We start from the raw sequence: 20,780 nt of genomic DNA on the forward strand, positions 1-20,780 counted from the left end.
TACTGGCACAAATAGATGGTAACACATCACACCTGTTCTCAATTCACTGCACTGGTAATCCGTAAAAAAAACAATGATTGATTTTAAAATCCTTCTACTGGTTTATAAAGATTTACATTATCTGGAATTACAGTACATAAGGGTCTGTGAGGTTGTGATGAGCTTTATTGCATTGTCCTATAACCACTGTAAAGTACACTTACTTTTAACAAGAGTTGTTATCTTGACATCTGGATCACTTGGAAAACCCTAAAGTCAAGACAACAAAGGGCTCAACATGTGTGCATGTATTGTCAACAAATGACAGAAAACTGTGGACGGATTTATATTTATTTTCTTAAAGTATTTGTTTTGAAAACAGTTTAGATCTTTTATATAAAAATCTGTACAGCAGCAAAAAAATAGAAAACCACCCCAAACATTGGTGATTAACTTTCAACTCAAAACGGAACAGAACTAGGAGCACATCATAAAAGGTCATAACATGTACGTAAAGTCCAATGTATTTTCACACACAGACACACAAACACACACCGTGTCAGGCTTCAATGTGCCACTCGTACCGGTAAGATAACAAACCAAAGTCCTTTGGTGGCTAACAGCAGGGAACCTGCTTTTCTTTTTCAATATTAATCAGCATTATGTCCTGAGTTGATCGAGGCTTACTGAGTGAATTGTTGCACAACCCAAATTATGACTTGAAAATGAACCACTTTGCCCACTTCTGCACTAAAAGGCACTTTCAGGAACTTATCAGACTGCATAGTAGAATTACAACTCCTGAGTAACCCTGCATATTTTGCGGTATTAAAGTTTTTTTCTCTCAGGCTGGACGATTAGCCTAGTTACTATTTAAAGAGCGTTATTAAACTAATCCTGAAATAAAATTATCAGCCACAATGGGAGGTAAAAAAAGAAAAAAAAGGCACCGTATAAAAAAATCACTCAGCCCAAGTTGACTCCCAAGGTGGTCCTCAAGGATGTGGCCAATAAAATTAATGTAGTTGAAAATGTATTTGCGGCTGAAAACTTAGCACGACTGGCATAATGTATCATTTCACAATGTAAATTCAATGCCACTGGGGTCACAGCATATGTAAGCACATTGCTTCTCATCACTAAATAAAAATTGGGGCAACGTGATCACAGTGACTCAAACACATCAGTCTGCGCCAACGTAAACTAACCTGATGCTAAATGAAACCTCGACGTTAGCTATTTCTTGAACCTGACTGGTCTGGAACACAAACTTACATCTCTCCTTAGCTGATAGATACTGCAGAAGAAAATCAATGTGATCTTCTATGAAGTAAAAACTGCAGCATCGCCGGTCGAGGATTGAGATACAAAGTGCTACGTGTGCTTCTCATTGAGGAGAGGTTTGCTAAAAAACGCTTCTTGTCAAACAGCCTCGTTCAGACCGTCGTGCCCACGTTAGCCTGTTTAGGCTGAGGTAGCAACGGGACGTGCAGTGAGACATACCTGTGCAAATCAAACTCCACTGTAACATTTTTTCCCCCAAAATAAATCTCTATCTTGTTTCTTCTTCTTCCTGCTACGACACTTGTGCATAGTTCACGCTCAGGCGACTGTCTGCTTCTCAGTATTCTGAAGGTCTTCTCTGTCTGCCAGCTTCTGCAGAGCTAATCTCTCACCGCCATCTCCTCCATTGTGGCCCAGGTCAACTGGCAAACAGGCCAACTCCTGGTCCCTGGAATCCTTGTCCGCCGGGCCTTCTGGCTGCTCGTCCGGGTAAATGACGAGGAAAGAGGCGGCAAGGAAGCCGAGGAAGGAGCCGCCGGAGGCCACCATCGGAATGACTCGCACGCTGCCGACGGCCTTGATGACCGCTCCCAGCGCCGATGCCACCAGAATCTGGCTTATGTAGACCTGGAAATATACACAAATGATATGGACTTGAGCATCCTTGCGTCCATTTGGTAGCACTTTTCCTTATTGGGGTTGCGGGTGGGCTGCAGCCGATCCGAGCTAGCTTTGGGTGAGAGTTGGAATCAGGGGCGTGGTGGCCATTGGGAGTTTCAGCAGTCTCCCAGGCCAGAATTGTTGCACATCAGGTCTTTTTTCCTCATTCATTTGCTGACTGATATATTTTCTGACTTCTCTTAAAGGCGAAGTCAACATTAAACATTTCTTGACCATGATATGTTATATGTGACCTCACTAGTCTAAACATGACATTCTGATTAATATTACATTTGCGGAATATGAGTTATGAAGCAAAATGCAGCCATTTTTATCCATCTCAGGGGGCGGCCATTTTGCCACTGTTGCTCAGGGCTCAGGCAACGACCAATCACAGTTTACCTGTATTCTGAAGCCGAGCTGTGATTGGTTGTTACCTGAGACCTGAGCAAATGTGATGTCATTTTCACTCAATGAGAGCAAGCGGCAAAATGGCCGCCTTCTCATATTATTAAAAACTGCTGGATTTTGCTGCTGAACTCATATTCCACTAACACAATATTAACCAGAATACCATATTTAGAGTAGTGGGGCTGCATAGAACATATTATTGTAAAAAAAACTGTTTTGAATTGACTTTCCCTTTAAATTAATAAACCCATGTTGAGGCTATGATTAATATGGAGTAATAAATGCAAAAAAACCTAAAGAAAAAGCAAAGATGGAATTTTAAATTGACTTACTTGACATGACAAGATAGCGCAGTCAATGCCAAAACCTCTTTTAGTGTTGGCTGGACTGTGGTGGATGAACTGAGGAAAGCAAAGAGAGAAGAGAATGTCACTTGCAGACAAATTCCGTTTTTGGGATTATTCATACATTGGTGCCTAAAGATGCGAGTTTTAGTCAGTCCTGGACTACACTTGTAACTCAAAATACTTGTATCTCAAATCATCTCTTCTTATATCTTTCACAATGCCACTTGTTACGATGGGTGTTGAGTCACCTGCCACCATACAGTGCGCATATCCCAAGTTTGAGCTCGCAAATCAAAGCAAAAAAATAAATAAAATCGACCAATCAATGACTTGCATCTGGAAAAAAGTTGGGTTCACTCGTACCTCAAGGCACCTTTGTATATAATTTATAAACGCTATTCTTGGATTGCATCAGTACCTCTTTAATTTCATGATACTGTCCTAGTAAGGCATACGGGCAGTAGGACATGCTCATGGAGATGACGCCCATGCTGCTGATCATTACCATGGCAACGTACACGTTTGGAAAGATGGCCATCACCGCGGTTCCTAAGTTTAGAAAGACACAACAGTGGACAGATACGTGATATACGTAGGTGATTCCAGCATATGGCTGCTTTTCATTGTGTCATATATTCTCACCTATTGCAAAACCCAGAGTCCCCACAATGTATATGACCTTGATGCTCAGGTCAAAATTATCCAGGTATTTCTGAAGGATGGCTGGTGGAGAGAATCGCATCAGTTAATTGTCTTGAAATGCTCATTTGGACCTGTGCTTGTGTTTCTACCTGAGCAGACGGCCGCAGTTGCCGCATTGACCACAAGCCCCCAACACCCCATCTGAACTCCACTGTTATAATTCTGGAACTCTGTGGAATTGGCCGGTGCCTGTGAAAACAATAGTGATATTACGACATATAAATACAACAATAGCTATTGATTATTGGAATGTCATGAAGAAAAACAGACAGCTCAGTAAGTTAAGTTAATGGGCAACTAAAAACTGACATGAAACTTTTTGGGAGGTAAGTACCGAAAAAAACACTTTAATATAACAAAAACATTACAATGCTTCACCGAAAGTGTGAGTCAAAGCTGAACAATGTGACCTGTATTAAATGTGAAAACAGAAGTGAGTTTTTGGTTTTTATTGCCAACTACAGCAAACACCACCAACCTTTTCTGCACCACAAACCGGTTTCATGTAAAGACATATTTTGACAGGTCAGCATAGGGACAACTTAAAACAAATGATTAAATATACAACTCAAAAATAAAATTTCTTTCAGACCGAATTGCCATTTTGGGTTTTAACAAAGACTTTAGGATTTTTATAAAAGTCTTGTATTAGACCTAATTAGATTGTGCATGTGTCTCTAAATTTTAAGTGGAAGTCAACCGTAAACATTTCTTGACAATAATATGTTATATGTGACCTCACTAGTCTAAACATGACCTTCGGATTAATATTACATTTGTGGAATATGAGTTATGATGCAAAATCCAGCCGTTTTTATCCACCTCAGGGGGCGACCATTTTGCCACTTGCTGTCGACTGAAGATGACATCACAGTTGCTCAGGGCTCACGCAATGACCAATCGAAGCTCACTTGGTTCCTGAAGCTGAGCTGTGATTGGTTGTTACCTAAAACCTGAGCAACATTGAAGTTATCTTTTCGTCGACAGTATGTGGCAAAATGGCCGCCCCCTGAGATGGATAAAAACGGCTGCATTTTGCTGCTTAATTCATTTTCCACTAACACAATATTAACCAGAATACCGTATTTAGACTAGTGGGGCTGCATAGAACATATTGTCAAACATTTTTTTTGGGGGGGGGGGGGGCACCTTTAAAGCAACTGGCACACTGCAACAGAAGATAAAGGAGTAGCGAGTGTGTGTGTGTACCTTAGGATCACCAAGGAAGATGGCTTGTCCCATGAAATCTGTGTAGAAGACAGCTTGAGCTATATAGGAGAACCATGTGACCAGGTGACATATACACAGCCTCCACAGCTGCTTTGGCATCTGCAGTGAAGAACAAGAAATTTCACAAAAACACAGCGAATGACGGCGTTTGTGATTCGTAATGAGAGAGAAATATTGCAACCCCTCTTCACCTTCAGCATCGACAACCAGAGCAGTCGCACGTTTGTGCCCCTGCTGGGCCCGCGGTCGCTGCTGGAACCTTCTGAAGACAGACTGCTTTCAGACAGCTGAAACGCCCGCCTGTCTGCATGCAGCTGCAGGTCACTCAGATCGTTCAGACTGCGGGAAGTGGTGATTGGCTGCAGGCTCGAGGTGGCTGTCCGTCGCAGTCGGTGACGCTGGGATCCCACTCGTCCGTAATAAGAGAATGTGAAAGACGGCTGAAGAAACAAGAACAACTAATTTGAACCCCCAGGTTTTTTTTTGTTTTTTTTGTATTGACAATTCTTCATAAATTTACATTTACAAATGTGTTTTACTTGTCGGTAGAAGGTATGTTTGTGTGGCCGTGGAGAAGCTGTGGCGTTGAAGAGCCGAGCGCCAGCTTTGTTGGAAGTGTGGTTTTTGGTTGCGTTGTTGTGCTCAGTGGGGGACAAGCCAGCATTGACACCATTAGCCAGCTTGGTCTGCTTCACAGGAGAGAAACAAAAGCACTCGTCTTACAGCTCTCTGGGAACATCATGCCATTATAGGAGAGCTATACTTTTTACCTTTGGTTTCATATGTGAGCCGTCAGAGGCCGGACTAACTTCAGGAGAACCATTTATCTGGCCGTTAAGTTCAGATAAGGCAGAATCTTCAGATTGAACAACTACCACTCCATCTGTAAATATGGCGGGTCCACTCGGACTCAAAGACTCCATACTTGGGTTTGAAGGCATGAACGCATCTTCTAGACCTTCCTGGATTTCAGGCAAGAAAAGTTGGGCTTGCAGGTCAAGATCAGGATCCAGCTTGATTTTCGTGTCTGGCATGGCTAAGACTGAATCGCTTTTACTCCGCATTCGCTCCATAACCAGAAAGTCCAGTTCCTTCACCTCCGATTTGTCGCTCTCTCGGCAAGGCGGGTCCTCCTCTGCGATGTCTTCAAGAAGCGGTGGTGTGTGACTAACCAGTCGGTAAGATGATTGACTGGTTGAATACCTTCTTCCTGTGATGCGAAGCTGCTGGGATGCCACGAACTGCTTCTCGGGGATACTGAACATGTGCAGTATGACGGAGACGATGAAGATGATGGCTGCAAAAAGGAAGAGCACTTGCTGCTGCGACTTAAACGCTTGGCCCAGAGCTGTGCCGGTCCAGTCGAGACCGCCTAGCATGTAGCCCAAGGCGCCACCGAGCCCTGCAGGAAACAAACACACACACAAACAAAATAGCCTCATTGTTTGGATGCCAAATCATGCTTATTTTTGTGCATTTTCCACTCTACATTACATTGCCATGATAAGGCTTTCTATTAATTTACTTCCACTGGAATTTGTAAGCATATTAGAAGCTTAATGATCCATCCATCGCATCGTACAATTTACTGTATGCTTATCCACAGCAAATTTCCTGCACCGACTTCAGGCTGTCATAATTTTCCACCTGAAGCCTCCGAAGAACCTGAAGTTGGAGCTTTATCACTCTTGGAAACATCTGCGGAACTGAACTTTTGTTGGTGTGTTCCAGTGCAGCCCTCGCGATTCTCTTTCCCTGGCTATTCACGATGCCTGCTTTAGAATTGAGGTGCTTTTATCAGTGGTAGTACTACCAAGCCTTCCTCTGTGTGTTTTGTCAAAAAAAAAAAAAAAATTCTGTTTCAAGAAACTACGGAGCACATTCTACTATGCGTCGGAGCAGTGTGACGGCCAAGAAGCTTCTAAAACTTCCCCTGAACTGCAGTCAGGGAAAGATAACTTGCAAACTGCAAAACCTAAAAAACTGCCGTGGCTGGCTGACTCGTAACTTGTTATTACAAGTCAGGTCATTATTGAAGTCAGGTAACACTGAAATTACATTCTTTGGCTCCCAGCACCTTTGCAATAAACTCCAGCAGCACTGCAAGATATCTTGGTCACGCTCTATCCTTTGATTACCACATAAAACAAATGTAGTGGGGTTATTTTTTTTAAGCAAAATATTCTTCATTTTCTGCTGCTTGCTGATGCCGAAAACTTGTGACCCAGGCTGGATAGTTGCATTTCTCTGCAAACAGATTGCTCGAGCAAGTCTGCAAGGACCCTCAAGCTGGTCCAAAATGCCACTACACAAGTTCTAACAAGAACCAGCAGAAGAGATCATATTTCTCCTATGCTATTTGCTGCACTGGCTTCCTGTACAATTTAGAATTGTATTTAAAATCCTCCTCCTGCGCCCTTACATACAAAGCACAAACAATGCCATTATTATTTATCGAGTAGAAGGCTACACTCTCGGAGCTTGCATTTATTTGTGTTTCCACGAAATTTTAAAAATAAAAATGATAGTCAGGGTTAGGGTTATATCCAAGACTGCCAGGGGATCTCACTCGATGCACTTAGCTTCATTTCCTGTTCTTTTCTCTCTACCCTTCTTACAAATGATCTCAACTCACTTTTAATATCACACTTATCACAGCTATTGCCATGGCTTTCCTATGACTTCTCTTTCGTATTTTTCTTTCTCCTCTGTGGTTGGTGTTTGCCGTTTCTGGAGATGCAATTGGTGGCGGCAAAATTGCACATTTACACAAAAGTTATCTTATCTTTACAGTTCACACCAGTTTCTCCTTAAGAAAGTCCTGTACCCAAAGTTATGACATTTCTGATGCATGCCTGTCAATATCATAATATATATGTCATAATATTTTCCAAGTAGAAGGCCAGTCCGACCTGGACGCATGTTAAATATTTCACTGTACAAAGAGTCCTCCAATCCTATAGCAGCATCGCAAGCTGAATTTGTATAAATCGCAAGATGTTGCTATCTATCACTAACCTGCACTAATGCTTTAATTAAGTCATAATTACAATAAATATCTGTATGCATGCCGTTCATGTTGATACCATACATAAACCAAGGACTTCCTGTAATTTTTTCCCTACCAGTCCGCGAGTCATTATGGGTCTCAGAACCACTTATGGGTCTGCACCCACCAATTGATAATTCACAGAAATCCTGAAATTGTTACCTGCTGAAAAGGCGTGTATATTTAGGGCCATATCTTGCTCCTCTGTGTTCGCAACATCAAGAAGGTAAGCTCTGATGGGTCCATCGCACGCATCCGCACAAAAGTCCAGCACCACCACGCCCAGAACTGTGAGGATGATGCCCTTTGGCTGGCTACTGGGGCGATCACCGATGGAAAGGCCTGAAAACATATTTGCATAAAATATCAATCAGTGGAGTCATCCCCGCAAGGGCCGTGCAATTTTCTGTCAATAAACTTTGACCTCACCAATTAGCGATCCGTTTAAGAACAAGGCCATACCGAGCAGCACGCCAATACACAAAGCCAGTATAAATGGCCTCCTCCGACCCAATCGTAGCGTGCAGCGGTCGCTGGCCGAGCCCATCACAGGTGTGAGGATGAGGCCAAAGATAGGACTGAGGAACCAAGTTAGACTGTAATATTGCTCAGGCAAGCCTAGGAAAAACATACACACACACACAAAAGAGTCAATTCATTCAATAAATTGCTATTCAAGGAGAGGTCACGGGACACTCAACAGTTGACTTTGACAAAAGAACCTTATAACTTTAGTCTCAATCACAGGGCAGAAACTGTTGAGAGATGTGATCGTTTGTCAATTTATTAATTTCAATGAATTGCTTCTTTATAAAGGCAGCTTAGTGCTGATGTTTGGAACAAATGCTTTTAAACGACAGCATTTATATTTTTGCAAAGCACTGACTTACATTTGAACTTATTAGAAGTAGGCAAACATTTTGTGATTTGCAGGTTTTTGGGGTTTCTTTCTCTATATTTCCTACAAATTTGTTTCTAAATAGCAAAGCACATATCAGTGTGTGCATGACGGTAGCTTGCTCTAACCGACGACTATTAGGTGACCTGTTACAACAGCACAGACATACCAACCAGTCAGCCACAACGAGACTTCCACGTTTAAGCACACACATTTTGTTACATTAAAGTACACACAATGACATTCATGTTAGGCTGCCTTCAAAACAACGGCTGAGATTTTTCCATCCCTTGTAGAGAGGCAGAGCTTTGTTTTCGTCTCCGTTGGATTCCGAGCCATTCAGATGTCTGGTTCTCACGGGAAGAACATGTTACCCACGCCGCCTTCCTCTGCTGAGTTCTTCAATCCCAAACTAAGTCAACACAATTGTAGTTAAAGTTGCAAAGCATGGGGAAGGCTCAAGAAAAGACACTCCTGCAGTTTGTATACATTCAGCCACTTGTGAAAATTATGATAAGAATTTTTTTATTATGGATTTTATTCAGTTATTCAATGAATGCATACATGTTTATCACTAACAGGATGAGGGTTTTCCCATGAAGTTGCTTTGGATGAGTACACTAAGTCTAAAATTGCTAGGATTTAAGACTTCAGATGGGTAAGCGGATATGTGACAAAATGTGTTTTACTTTGATAAGAGTTAAACCAAGAGATTGGCTTTGTAATAACCTTTTCTTTTTCTTGCTAAAAAAACAACCCTCGTGCATTATTCTATCAATCCAACATTGAGATGTTATGTTGAGTGGTAGCGAATATTTGAAAACAAATAAAACAAGTGAGGCATTGTGGACACTTCTTGGCGGCCATCAACCAGTACAAATTCTCCCACAATCAAGCCAAAACAGCTGCTGTTGACATCATATCAGATTATTTTAAACCACAAAAAATGACAAAAATAATTTCTCTAACTAAATAGTAATAATACTAGGTGAACTGATTGCTGATTAATCATGTTCTTAAGGCTATTCAACAAAATGTAGGAGAGTACTTTATTTACAACCAACAGAGGTGCTGGTGATTCACTCTTAACTATTTTGCTGTCAAAAGCAGTCATTGTGACATCGACTGTGGTAAGATGATATTTAAAAAAAACAATCTATCAATTTACCCCAAGCGTTAATTTTCTCCTTTGTCGTTCAAGGAAATTCAAAAAATCAAGGATCCATATGTTTGTTTGCAAATGCATTGTTACCACTGGGAAATTGCCTGGGAAAGTCAAACAGGTTTGAAGTCAAATTACACAACGGTAGAATAAGCCCAAGAAAAAGGCAACAAAACGAATACTAACTGCATCTGCATTTTCAACACATGGGAAAACAGCAGTGCAAAGCTGGATGCTTAGAAAACGGAAATGCCTCCATAACACACTGAATAGGGTTCTAAACCTAATCTTTCTCTCAATATTGCAAACGCGGAGAAAGACGGTGGAGCTGAAATGCGCTGTGTTGGACATTCTTGACATACCAGGAAAACGTGCCTTTGTTGCGTTTGTCATTGACATTGCTGATAGCTATTGCTGGGCCTGCAGGTTACATGGCACTATGGCGCAACACATCCGCTATGCCAGTCCAGTTTCCAAACCGCTCTGCTGTTGTTACTGTTTGCAGGGAATTCAGAGTGTCGAGCTGGGCATTGCTAAAAGCAGCTACTGCAATAAATTCATTATGCAATAAAAGCCTTGCTGAATTTGACAGTGAGGCCGTGCCAATTTATGACTTTTACTTAGTTACCTGGTATGCAGTGCAAACAGAACCTTTCACATGCTTTGAACCAAAAGTAAATACAGTAGCTCCAGTTAAACATACAGCGACATACAGCAAAAGTGTTTACTTACCAACTTTATAACGGGAGTTCTGATATTTTACTCGTGATGTTTTACCAGTGCAGTTGAAAACAGTGTTTAGAGAGTAAAGGATGCTGTAGCACTGACTAGACGATATCTAATATAAGAGCTCTTCTACACATTTTGCCTTTATAAATGGTGGTACTGTCGACTTTGCACCTGCGTATTCACATATTCGTGAATTATATTTTTCCAGAATATTTTCCCCCATTTTTCTCCCGCTTTTCATAGAAAACATAAAGTGAATATCTTTCTGCATCTTTTGAAGAATTTCTTCGGTTTGGAATTTTATTTCATTTATTTTTCCCCTCCAATGCATTTCTATTAGTGCCAATTATACACGGATTTTCGCTATTTGCGGACTGGCGTGGTCCTCCTATCCCGCATGAATAGAAGGACTAAGTCAGGTAACCAAAATATTAGGAACAGCTCATTATGACACAGTACACTAATCCATTATTATTGACGAGGTCAATTATTATGTCAATCGTTACCTTTGTGCAGTCATATTGAATATTGTGCAAGTGCCCATACTTTCTGATTGCTAATACTGTGCTAAAGTGTACCATTTCCAGTGATTCCACGAGCGCCCTATTAAAGGGGAAGTCAAGTAAAAATGTTATTTACAATAATGTTTTATGCTTAGTTTAATGTCTTTTTTTTCTGTCGTTGGAAGACTTCTATGTTGTAGCCATACTCGCGAACAAAAGCACATGTGGCGGCGCAATGCAACATTTCATGTTTGGGCTGGAGCTAGAATTAGCAACTGTGATGTCATTTTCAGCCGCCAGGAAGTGGCAAAATGGCGGCCGCCAGAGATGGATAAAAACAGGTGGATTATTTATTTTTTTGCTTAGATTTCATTGTGTTTAGACTAGTGGGGGCGCATTGAACATTGACAATTTTTCACTTGACTTCCTTTTTAAGGGTTAAGAAATAATGCCAAACCTCACCTTGTACCAAAGTAACAATCAACCTGCTAGAGAGTTAATATTTGATTCCAAAAACTTCAAAGACATCCTTAAATAAGCTCATTGCCACAGGCAACAAAGATTGGCAACTACAGTACTTTAAATGAAGTTTTATCTCTGTTGAATGTCTTCTTACCTATCTGGAGCAACACTGGTGTGACCAGGGCAGTTTCCATAGCATAGCAGAATTCCCGTCCAAACATCACTGCCCCGTGCATGACCCAGCGGTGCAGGGGGATCTGCGAGCCTTTGCCTTCACCCGACGCTTCCTCTGCATCCTCTGTTTCACTTTCACTGTCGTCTTCGGTTGGCCTCCTCTTCTGGTCAAGGTCTGAGGCTGTCAGTTCTCCCATTGGTGCTTTGCTATGTGTTTCTTTGTCCAGTTAAATTGTAGTTTTGGCTCTATAAGCGATACAATAAATGTCCATGAGTTAATTTGCACTGTTCATAAGCAAGGGAGAGCTGCCCTCAAATCCGTTACCTGCAAATGGGTGATGATGAAAATCCTATCCTGTCCATCCTGTTTTCTGAAGGTATGATAAGTGAAAAGGATCCCGTAGCTTCAGCAGGGAAGCAGTATGATAAAAAAAACAGGAAAGGCTGTGTGAGGTAGAGGTTTGGAATTACTCTAACTACAACTACGGTGGCAGCATGGGGTAGTGGAAGCTTTTGGATTGCGCAAGATTTGAGTCTCCGTATCAGCAAAGCGCGTCCGTCAGCAGCAAAGGCTGCTTGGAGCCAAAACGTGTTCAACAAAGACAGCAACCTGCAGAGAAACAGGGCAAAAACAGTTATCCACAAACCAGTTGTATTGAATTATCTTCCACATGTAGAACTTTGCATTTTTCTGCAACCACACTGACACATGAGCCATTAATGACAACATTGAAAATCAAACTTATCTGGATAAACAATCATCCTTTGAGCAAATACGATGGGAGTGAAAGAATGGTGTATTGGTAGCGACCCTAGCTGATCTGTAGTCTACACATTACAGTATCTCATATTTTACATCAAAACTAGAAATGATACGCTCGCGTGTGACCACTCAATGAAGCTGTTATTAAGCCAAAGAAAGAACTGAATTCATGAAGCTATGACATAATAATATAGCTATCCCAAGAAAACCACGCAAGTATGCCTTTTAGGAGCTTTCAACATTTGGATGAAGACAAGCAGTTTGAAGATGTGAAGATCTTCCGATGAAGCCATAACATTTGTCATCATTAGCGTCAACATTTCAGAAGGGAGGGAAAAATTATAGCTCAACATAACACAAGTTTTATGAAATATTTGAAATGAAATACAGTTTTAAAAATAGCTTGAAATGGCCTTGAAACTAAAGCTAAATGAATGTGACTTTCGGCTTATCCCGCCACAGCGAGTCGCTCGCATGATTTGTTTGGCCCAGTTTTGTGGCTCAGTAATGGAGCACTTGCTTGCAGCAAACTGAACCTGTGCCATCTGCATGAAAGGCAGCAACATGTAATTGTTAGATTAGCATGTAATTGTCTCAAAAAAGAGCAAAGTGACCGCTGTCATGAATATTTGTCTCAATTTGTGCTGCGTACATTCGGTTCTTTTAATATCATTTTGAGCTGCCGGAACAGAGATAGTACTACCTCTACCCTTATTACCTTTTCTGCTACAGTTCTATCTACCTAGTTTTCTGAACAACTTTTGAGGCAAATGTTCCCAGAAATATTGCTAGCAGGAGAAAAACATCACAGCAATATGATTAAGACATGTCTTTTATGATGACTTCTTCTTGAAACGCCATAGGCAACGGATTCATTGATGATCTGTAAACTTCAAGGCTCGGCTCTGTCATCCTCCATCAGCACTTCAGCTTTTTGACTGTTACATCAAACATTAATGCATAAAAGCAATATATGCGCAGACAGCATCTTCTATTCTCCGCTGAGCAGCGAGGAAATGAAATTCTCCTACCTTGGAATGAAAGGTATTGGTGGAAATTGTTGAGCCAGTCGAGACATGCGTCTGGTCGGTTGCTCGTAACTATGTCTTTACCTGTTGATGTTATGACATTCTCCACTTACTCTTCCGTGTGCATTTATTGCTAACGGGAGGTTGGCATGAAGAGCAAAAAAAAAAAAAAGATAAGCATTTAAGTCATATATGTGTCAAGTCCAGCCGCGCCGGGTAGTATTTGACTTGTTAGCGTTAAACTTGAGGCGCTAACCTGCCGTTAAACGGTGACTTGAGTAATTCCACGTTCGTAAGGAAATGGTAAAGATGCAGAAACATACCTGAGGATGTTATTCCATATACACGCCACTTGTTCGTCGCGGGCCGACTTCGATACCGCGGACAGCGAAGCTCTCAGTTTGGGCTAGCGGGCTTGGCTAACCTTTGGCAGCTAAATGAGTACGCTTAACGCTTCACTACCAACTACAGTACACCCCCCCTCAACCTCACCGGTTTCCACAGTAACAAAGAGAGGCGTGGCCACTGGCCAGGGTAGCGAGCTATTGCGTCATCATACGTTTTATTTCCGGAAGGTGACGACATAATGAAACGCATCACCAATTAAATGTACATGAACGATGACTACTTGAAAAATGAAAAAAAGATTTAGTTAAAAGACAACAATTTGATAATGTGATATAATGGTAAAATCCTGTTGTTTAAAAAATCATTTGAATGCTTTTGTATCCATGTAACTCTTTAACCAAAATGCTTCAACGCTAAATTAAATTAGTTTCCACAACTTTAAACAAAATACACCAATATTTAGAAGCACTATAACAAAATTAGTCATTCTAAAGTGATAAAACATAATTATATAATTATGTATTGTTTAAATTAATTAGCAATATGTTATGCATATTTGTTCTGTATTCAATTATTATTGCTATTATTTTTTTTATTTCGCATAATTTTACCAACAAATAATAAATCTTAGCTAAGATAGCAAATTATTCACTTGCACTCTCACGCATAATTTTTTCTTTTTTGAGCTGAGTTAAATGTTTACTTTATCTATTTCTGACCACTCAGAGAAGCCCAGAGAGTCAGATTTGAGTATAAGGTGAATGTTCATCAAATTCATCATCCTTGTTCAAAATGCTAAAACGTCACTGAAATCGAAATTCTCCGCATTAAACTACTTTATAATGCTGGATGGACTCTTGTGGCGTTTGTAACAGGTAGTTTATTAGAAGTGTTAACACACTGCACAATACATGGAAGCTTTTCAGAAATTTTCTCCCAACAGTGCTGCCCTCTGCTGTACAAATGGGGTCATCGTTCCTTGACGTTGTCTTAAATCCTTTGAGGTAATAATCCAAGCCAAACATACAGGGACAGGTGTGACCTGATTTAGTTAAAAAAAAAAAGAAAAATCCCTTTTCACCCCTTCCATTAAAATCCTTTGTTAATAACAACATTTGATTTGCTACCATTCAAGTCTTCTTTCTGCAATCTAAAATGTCAGCCCAGACCAGAAGTGAGTCTTCATCATCCCCGTAATGAATTGAATTTGTTGTATCAATGCTGTTCAATGATGTCCAACACGCTGGCCATCCTACAGTTGATGCTGCAAATTCCTCAAGTGATTTACAATTTGTGAATCCTCGGAGTGCCTTTCTGCGGTGATGGGGGAATTGTGCTCATCATGATCACATTATTAGGGACGGCCGTGGCGGCCTCCCCTCCTGAGGCCTTGGAACTGTGCTGCATGCTGATGATGTCACCGCTGCTTTGCTCTGCCTCTGCACGCCGGAAAATATTCCTCATAGTTGCCTGCCCAGGAAGGTGACAATCTGTCATGACTGAATGACTCAATAAAGAGTGCTACATTTTTTTAACCTGTCCTGTTCAGCTTTATGGTGATGCAAAACAATGGATCAGAATGCCTTTTTACACCCTCCTGTGATTATTTGTATTTTGAGAATTATTGGGAATGCAGTTAGACAGCAAAAGTTTTGGCACAGAATAAAGGGGACGTCTTCTACCAATTTACCAACTCTGTGGACAATAGAGAATTATTGTATTCTATTTTATTTCATATGGTATATTTATCTTGGTCTTGTTTTTGTTTTTTTATCTTAATCTTAAAAAAACAGGCATTTGAACAGGCGTGTGTAGACTTTTTAAATATCCACTGTAGGTTGTTTTTTTTTTTAAAGATTTTATTTCCTCTCAACTTTACAAATTCCACTGTATTGTAGAACCAAGAAGTTGCAATCCTACCTGGAAGTTGTTAGTCACAAAGCAGTAGACCACAGGATCCATGCAGCTATTCAGACTGCTGAGTGTGACGGTCAAATGGTAGACGATAGCGTGGTGAGGCATATCAGGGTGGAAATATACCACCACCTACGTGGCGAATACACAGTGCAATATCACTGCTTGACAATTTCAGTTGATTAGAGGGTGCCAGCTCCTCTCACCCACCTGTCGTACGTGGAATGGTGTGAAGCAGACAGTAAAGATGATCAGCACTGTGGTCAGCAGCTGGACAGCCCTCCTCCGTCTCTTCCTGCATGGATAAACAAGGACACGATTTATTCTTGCATTTTTTTCTCTCACTTTGCTATGTTGTTGTAACTCCTTTATCAAATGTCTTTATGTAACATGGTGATGTACAAATTATCGATAAATATATGGTTTCGTCTTGAAGTCATGTAAGGAAGCACTAAGCAGCATTAACCACATGGGGCACAATTTTTACGTTTTTTTTTTTTAACATGCGTAATGTTGACAGCAAGTGTCTTCTTATAAAGTCACATCACCACCTACTGGCCTGGCATGTATATTACAACATTGTTTTTAAAAATCTGTAAGGAAATCATTTTTTTTTAATGCAAATATAAACAAAACATGCCAACACTTTATAGTAACAGAAACCAATGTTTAAAAAAATAACCATTAATTTATAATCACATCTGCTGGTTGTACCTGCTCTGCTGCATCAGGCTGTGATCGGCGAGCGCGCATACGATCCGCAGGGTAAACACAACGATGATGATGAGCGGTAGAAAGAACTCGGTGAGGGTGAGGAAGAGGAGCTTGGAGAGGCAGCACTCAGTATGTTGGAAGGCCGTGGACAGGAAGGAGTAGGTGACCACGATGGCAAACAGCCAGACAGACACACACACACATTTGGCCACGCCGGTGTTGCGCCACCGACGGGATGCTTCGACCTGTAGGGACATGAAAATAACAGTTTTTATTGTTTTACAAACAACTTTATAGCACCAAACGTATTATAGGAGATAATTGAATTTTTGAGGCCTCTAAACAGTGATTGTCAATTTATACCAACTATATTAGCCAAATATAAAATACAGTAACAATAACTGAACTGTACTTAAAAAGTGAAAAAAAAATTATGTTAAGTTAAAAGAAATATTGTACAGGGTTTTTAAAAACTGTGCATGAAATATTATTGTGTTTTGGGTTGTTTACAAAAGAGAACCTTTGATCATTATGACCAGTTGTATCAAATATGATACAAATTGAAAGTCTTATTTGGAAATACATTTTTGAAAACAACAAAACATTTGCTTTAGAATCTTAGTTTTCTGTCCAATATTTAATGGTTCAGGCTTTACAGGGTTAAGAGGATGCTTCCCCAACTACTGCTTAATTTACCTGCACTATGGCGAGGTAGCGGTCCACACATATGCAGGTGAGGAAGAGGATACTGCAATACATGTTGACAAAGTAGCTGAAGATATGTAAGTAGGAGCAGGTGAGACAAGCTCCTCCACTGTAATAAAGCAGGATGCGTGTCGGCAGAGAGAGGTTAACCAGCAGGTCAGTCACGGCCAGATTGATGGTGTAGATCACTGAGGTGCTCTTTTGCTTAGTGAGCAAACAGAACACATAAAGAGCCAACGTGTTGAGCACCATGCCCACCTGAAATTGGAGGCGGGCTAGTCAACATGAGTGAGAAAATATGCTAAGCATTCCATTTAAAGTCAGGATTTACATACCAGGAAAATAAGGGAGTTTACGATCATGAGCGCAATCCAAAGTCCATAGAAGTCATTGTAAAGTCCCTCATCCAAATGGGCTAATTTTTGCAGATATGCTTCCATGCCACTTGTGTTGCTGACACTGGACACATCCGCGTGGCTGGCAAGGGAAGTGTTGGTTACAGTCCAGGATGCTGTGCTGTTTGCGCCCACGGTGATCATGACGGACACGGATGATGATGATTAAAGTTTCTGTTTTCTGATGTTGGTGAGCACACCTGAATAAAGACGATGACAAGAGCATAGTTATCAGTACATGGTTAGAATACATGCAGACAATGCTTCTAAAATTAATTCTGCACATTTACTTAGGGTACTTAGCATTTGACAAGACAAACACATTATATAAAAAAATAAAACTAATACTAAAACTAATAGAAACACAACTAAAACGAAAATGAAAACAAAAACTCTCGTGAAAAATTCCAAACTATTTGGGACCGGTCCAGGGTGTATATGCTGCCTTTTACCCGAGGTCAGATGGGATAAGTTCCCACAACACTGAACAGGATAAGCGATATAGAAAATGAATGAATGGATGGATATCTCTGTATTATTGTATTCCACTTGCTGGAGCAGTAATACAATAATTGCGCTTTGATCGACTTGCATAGCAGGATTAACGAAACAATCAAGCTGTCCAATGGGATATGTTGAATGTAGTCATCTGGGATTCATTTCTTGTCTTGTTCAGAACTACATCATAGGGACAGCCACTTCCAACATTTTTTACCCCCACATTTACAGTAAACAAGATTAGCACTAGCCAGCACAGTGGCTGAGATTCACATTCAACCCTGTGTCTGTGTGGGTTTTGCTCCTATAATTGATGGCAGACAGTCCAGTCCTAAAGTCAGCGGAGATTGGCTCTGACTAACACACAACCCGATTGAGGACAAGCACTATCGAAAATGCACAAACTCAGTCCTCTACTGTCTACTTCAGTGCGGCTGTTGCTGTTGGCATGGCTACAATAACAAAATAAATTTAAGCCCATCTTCAGTTTATTTGTGCTATCTATTTATAATGTTATTTATTGCCACAGTGCAAAGGAAATATAAATACAGATTATTCATTTGTCGTTGATCTCACATGAGCTCATGGGGATGGGGATGGATATTTTCAGACACAGTGGATTTGTGTGAAAAGTCCTTATTTTATATAAAATAATAATAATAATAATAATTATTATTATTATTATATGCCAGCAATTTAATGTCATCTAGGTTCTACAATATTCTACAATAACCTATTTCAAAAGCTATGGAAAATAAAAAATAAAAGGAAACGATGGATGGATGGATAGATAGATAGATCTACGTAGTTACTCTCTGTTTCATGAAACGAAGTATTAGTCAACACGAACGCTTCCTGTGTGTTTTGCACTCCGAGTCCAAGCATATCATTCACGCAAGCTAATGTGCCAGCTGATGGATTTTATTCAGACTTGATGATAATCACATGCCGCACTGTGTGAGTGAAATGTGAATAATGTGACTTGTCTTTGAGACAACAGAAAATAAAAAAAAAATGTCGCAATTAAATTTTTGCTGGGCTGTAATTCTTCATTGTAAAAACCATGTTCAGAGAGAAATAACAATCTTAAGCAATATATCATAGTGACCTTTAGCTATTGCACAGCACAAAAAAAGTGGTGGGCTACAAGGCACTGTTTCGCAGCCATCCAAAGCATGCATTTCAGCTCTAATATTTGTTAAGGTCTACAATGTTTTCCATAGGAGGAAAAAGTTGCTTGGTTGGGAAATGGGTCTTTAATGACTAATTTAGTTACTTTTCAGTTTCAGTGGGCATCTAAAGGTTTTACTTATTTTATTTTTTATTCTATGGTTTTTTGTGTTGTTTTTATGATGCTACATGCAAAAAAAAAAAAAAGAAGTTTTCCCCCAGCAGATGATAATGTAAACACATTTCATACATGTAAATGTTAAAATGTTATGTAAAACCTTGATTAAAACTTAAATTTTATGACGGCCGCAGTTTGGGACAGAGGCAAATAAATTCATTTGACATTATATAACGGAAATTGGTTTAAAATATGAACATCTTCGAAGTATTACAGAACAAATTAAGAATTTGGAGGTTTCACTGATAATTGGAGTTATGATTTCCTGCGATAGATCATGACAATATAAACATTGCCAGTTTAACCATTAGGCACACTGTCTGAGTATATATTTACAATTTTTAGGAAATATGCTTGTGTGGCCTCCTAATGGATTCGACATTTATTTAGTGCATATTTTAAACCAATACATCAATGCATACTGTCAGCATGTCGCTGTATATAATACATCAAATATAGCGGTGATGCAATGGCACGGAGAAGAGTCCGGAGGTCTCAGAGGCACATCACAAATAAATTCTAGCAGCGTGGGAGTCTCTATACACTTGTGCATGTGTGTGCGTGCCTGAGAGGACTATAGCAAGGGAGTGATGGAACAAAGATCTCACGCTGTCCAGCATCATCTTATTGCATTTGAGAGATCCCCTGAAGGCAATCGACACATTTTGTTGCTGCAGTAACTTTGATTTAAGTGTCATAACTGTTCTGGTTGCAGGAAAAGTCCACTTGTTGAGAAACAAGATGGGCGGATGGGAATAAAACCCATTTCCCTCAACAGAATACATTTATGTAAAAGCTCAAATAACAAATAAACCTTTACCTCAAAGTGGAGATTGTACTGTAATAGTAAAGGCAGTAAACACTTGCAACAGTGGTAGTTAATGCTCAATGGTCATGACGTGCAAGCATATTTTACTTGTACTTGTGGGAACCCAGATTAGGTGTAAACGCTATTACAGAATGCGAGATTTGCCTTAAAAGAGAAAATACAATTTCAACTTACCTTGAGAGAAAACACAATTAGCCCAGCAGGAGACTGACAAGAGTCCCTCAGGTGGCTTCAAATCCTTGATGCGGTAATGTTTTCCAAGCAGGGTTTTGCATTCATTGTCTCTGCTCACCTTGCCCTACACAAGTTCAGACAAAATGTCATCATCATCATCATCATCTTGTGTCCCTGTAGCTTCTTTCTTGCTGCTGCAATTGTTTCCAAATTGAATTCACCAAAGCCCTATATTGTATTTGTGTGCCATTGTCCCTTTGTGTGTCTTTTTTCCGTCTTTCTCCACCTATTAACATCCCTCCTAACTTCCCATCTCCACTCTCTCTCTCTCTCACTCCCTCTAAATATCCCCTCTGTTTGGTCCTCAGACAGGAAGTCTGAGTATCTGTTTACATTTTGATCAGACACGCATGCCCAATGCAAATTGTACGCTAGTATGACAACTCACGCACACAAATGGGCAAATGATGGACT

General features: G+C 40.3%; 2 protein-coding genes across 7 annotated transcripts; both read right to left on the reverse strand.

Annotated features, from left to right (window-relative positions):
* Positions 1–312: 312 nt before the first annotated feature.
* Positions 313–13,892, reverse strand: LOC147172301 (polyamine-transporter SLC45A4-like). Of its 6 annotated transcripts, none has more exons than XM_086079346.1 (15): positions 13,705–13,892; positions 13,385–13,465; positions 11,916–12,200; positions 11,571–11,836; positions 8,092–8,280; positions 7,825–8,004; positions 5,384–6,015; positions 5,153–5,302; positions 4,805–5,071; positions 4,593–4,712; positions 3,473–3,572; positions 3,324–3,404; positions 3,100–3,230; positions 2,667–2,735; positions 313–1,890 (listed from the first exon to the last, which is right to left on the reverse strand). In XM_086079346.1, the coding sequence occupies exons 4-15, from the start codon at positions 11,785–11,787 to the stop codon at positions 1,582–1,584; spliced, it is 2,445 nt and encodes an 814-aa protein (XP_085935472.1). In that variant the 5' UTR covers positions 11,788–11,836; positions 11,916–12,200; positions 13,385–13,465; positions 13,705–13,892; the 3' UTR covers positions 313–1,581. The 6 variants fall into 6 exon arrangements, with proteins under 6 accessions (XP_085935472.1, XP_085935470.1, XP_085935475.1 ...); XM_086079344.1 differs by having other exon boundaries at positions 13,385–13,514; XM_086079349.1 differs by having other exon boundaries at positions 4,805–5,053; positions 5,153–5,299; positions 13,385–13,514; positions 13,705–13,891.
* An 803-nt stretch (positions 13,893–14,695) lies between these two features.
* gpr20 (G protein-coupled receptor 20) lies at positions 14,696–20,521 on the reverse strand. Its single transcript, XM_086079050.1, has 7 exons — positions 20,307–20,521; positions 17,398–17,657; positions 17,054–17,320; positions 16,358–16,602; positions 15,854–15,938; positions 15,650–15,775; positions 14,696–15,199 (listed from the first exon to the last, which is right to left on the reverse strand). Exons 2-7 carry the CDS (start codon positions 17,599–17,601, stop codon positions 15,014–15,016), a joined length of 1,113 nt encoding a protein of 370 aa, XP_085935176.1. The 5' UTR covers positions 17,602–17,657; positions 20,307–20,521; the 3' UTR covers positions 14,696–15,013.
* Positions 20,522–20,780: the final 259 nt, after the last annotated feature.

Source organism: Leptonotus elevatus, chromosome 6 (assembly GCF_054856555.1).
Source record: "Leptonotus elevatus isolate MCC_2025b chromosome 6, RoL_Lele_1.0, whole genome shotgun sequence".
In the NCBI taxonomy this organism is placed as follows: Eukaryota; Metazoa; Chordata; class Actinopteri; order Syngnathiformes; family Syngnathidae; genus Leptonotus; species Leptonotus elevatus.

Excerpts from the sequence above, each read along its gene's own strand:
- LOC147172301 (XM_086079345.1), bottom strand. The coding sequence starts at position 11,787 with ATGGGAGAACTGACAGCCTCAGACCTTGACCAGAAGAGGAGGCCAACC. Across the intron at positions 8,281-11,570 it reads ACCAGTGTTGCTCCAGATAG|GCTTGCCTGAGCAATATTAC; the intron begins GTAAGAAGACAT and ends TGTTTTTCCTAG. Across the intron at positions 6,016-7,824 it reads TATACACGCCTTTTCAGCAG|GGCTCGGTGGCGCCTTGGGC; the intron begins GTAACAATTTCA and ends TGTTTCCTGCAG.
- gpr20 (XM_086079050.1), bottom strand. The coding sequence starts at position 17,601 with ATGATCACCGTGGGCGCAAACAGCACAGCATCCTGGACTGTAACCAAC. Across the intron at positions 16,603-17,053 it reads GCTACCTCGCCATAGTGCAG|GTCGAAGCATCCCGTCGGTG; the intron begins GTAAATTAAGCA and ends ATGTCCCTACAG. Across the intron at positions 15,200-15,649 it reads TTGTGACTAACAACTTCCAG|GCAACTATGAGGAATATTTT; the intron begins GTAGGATTGCAA and ends CTTCCTGGGCAG.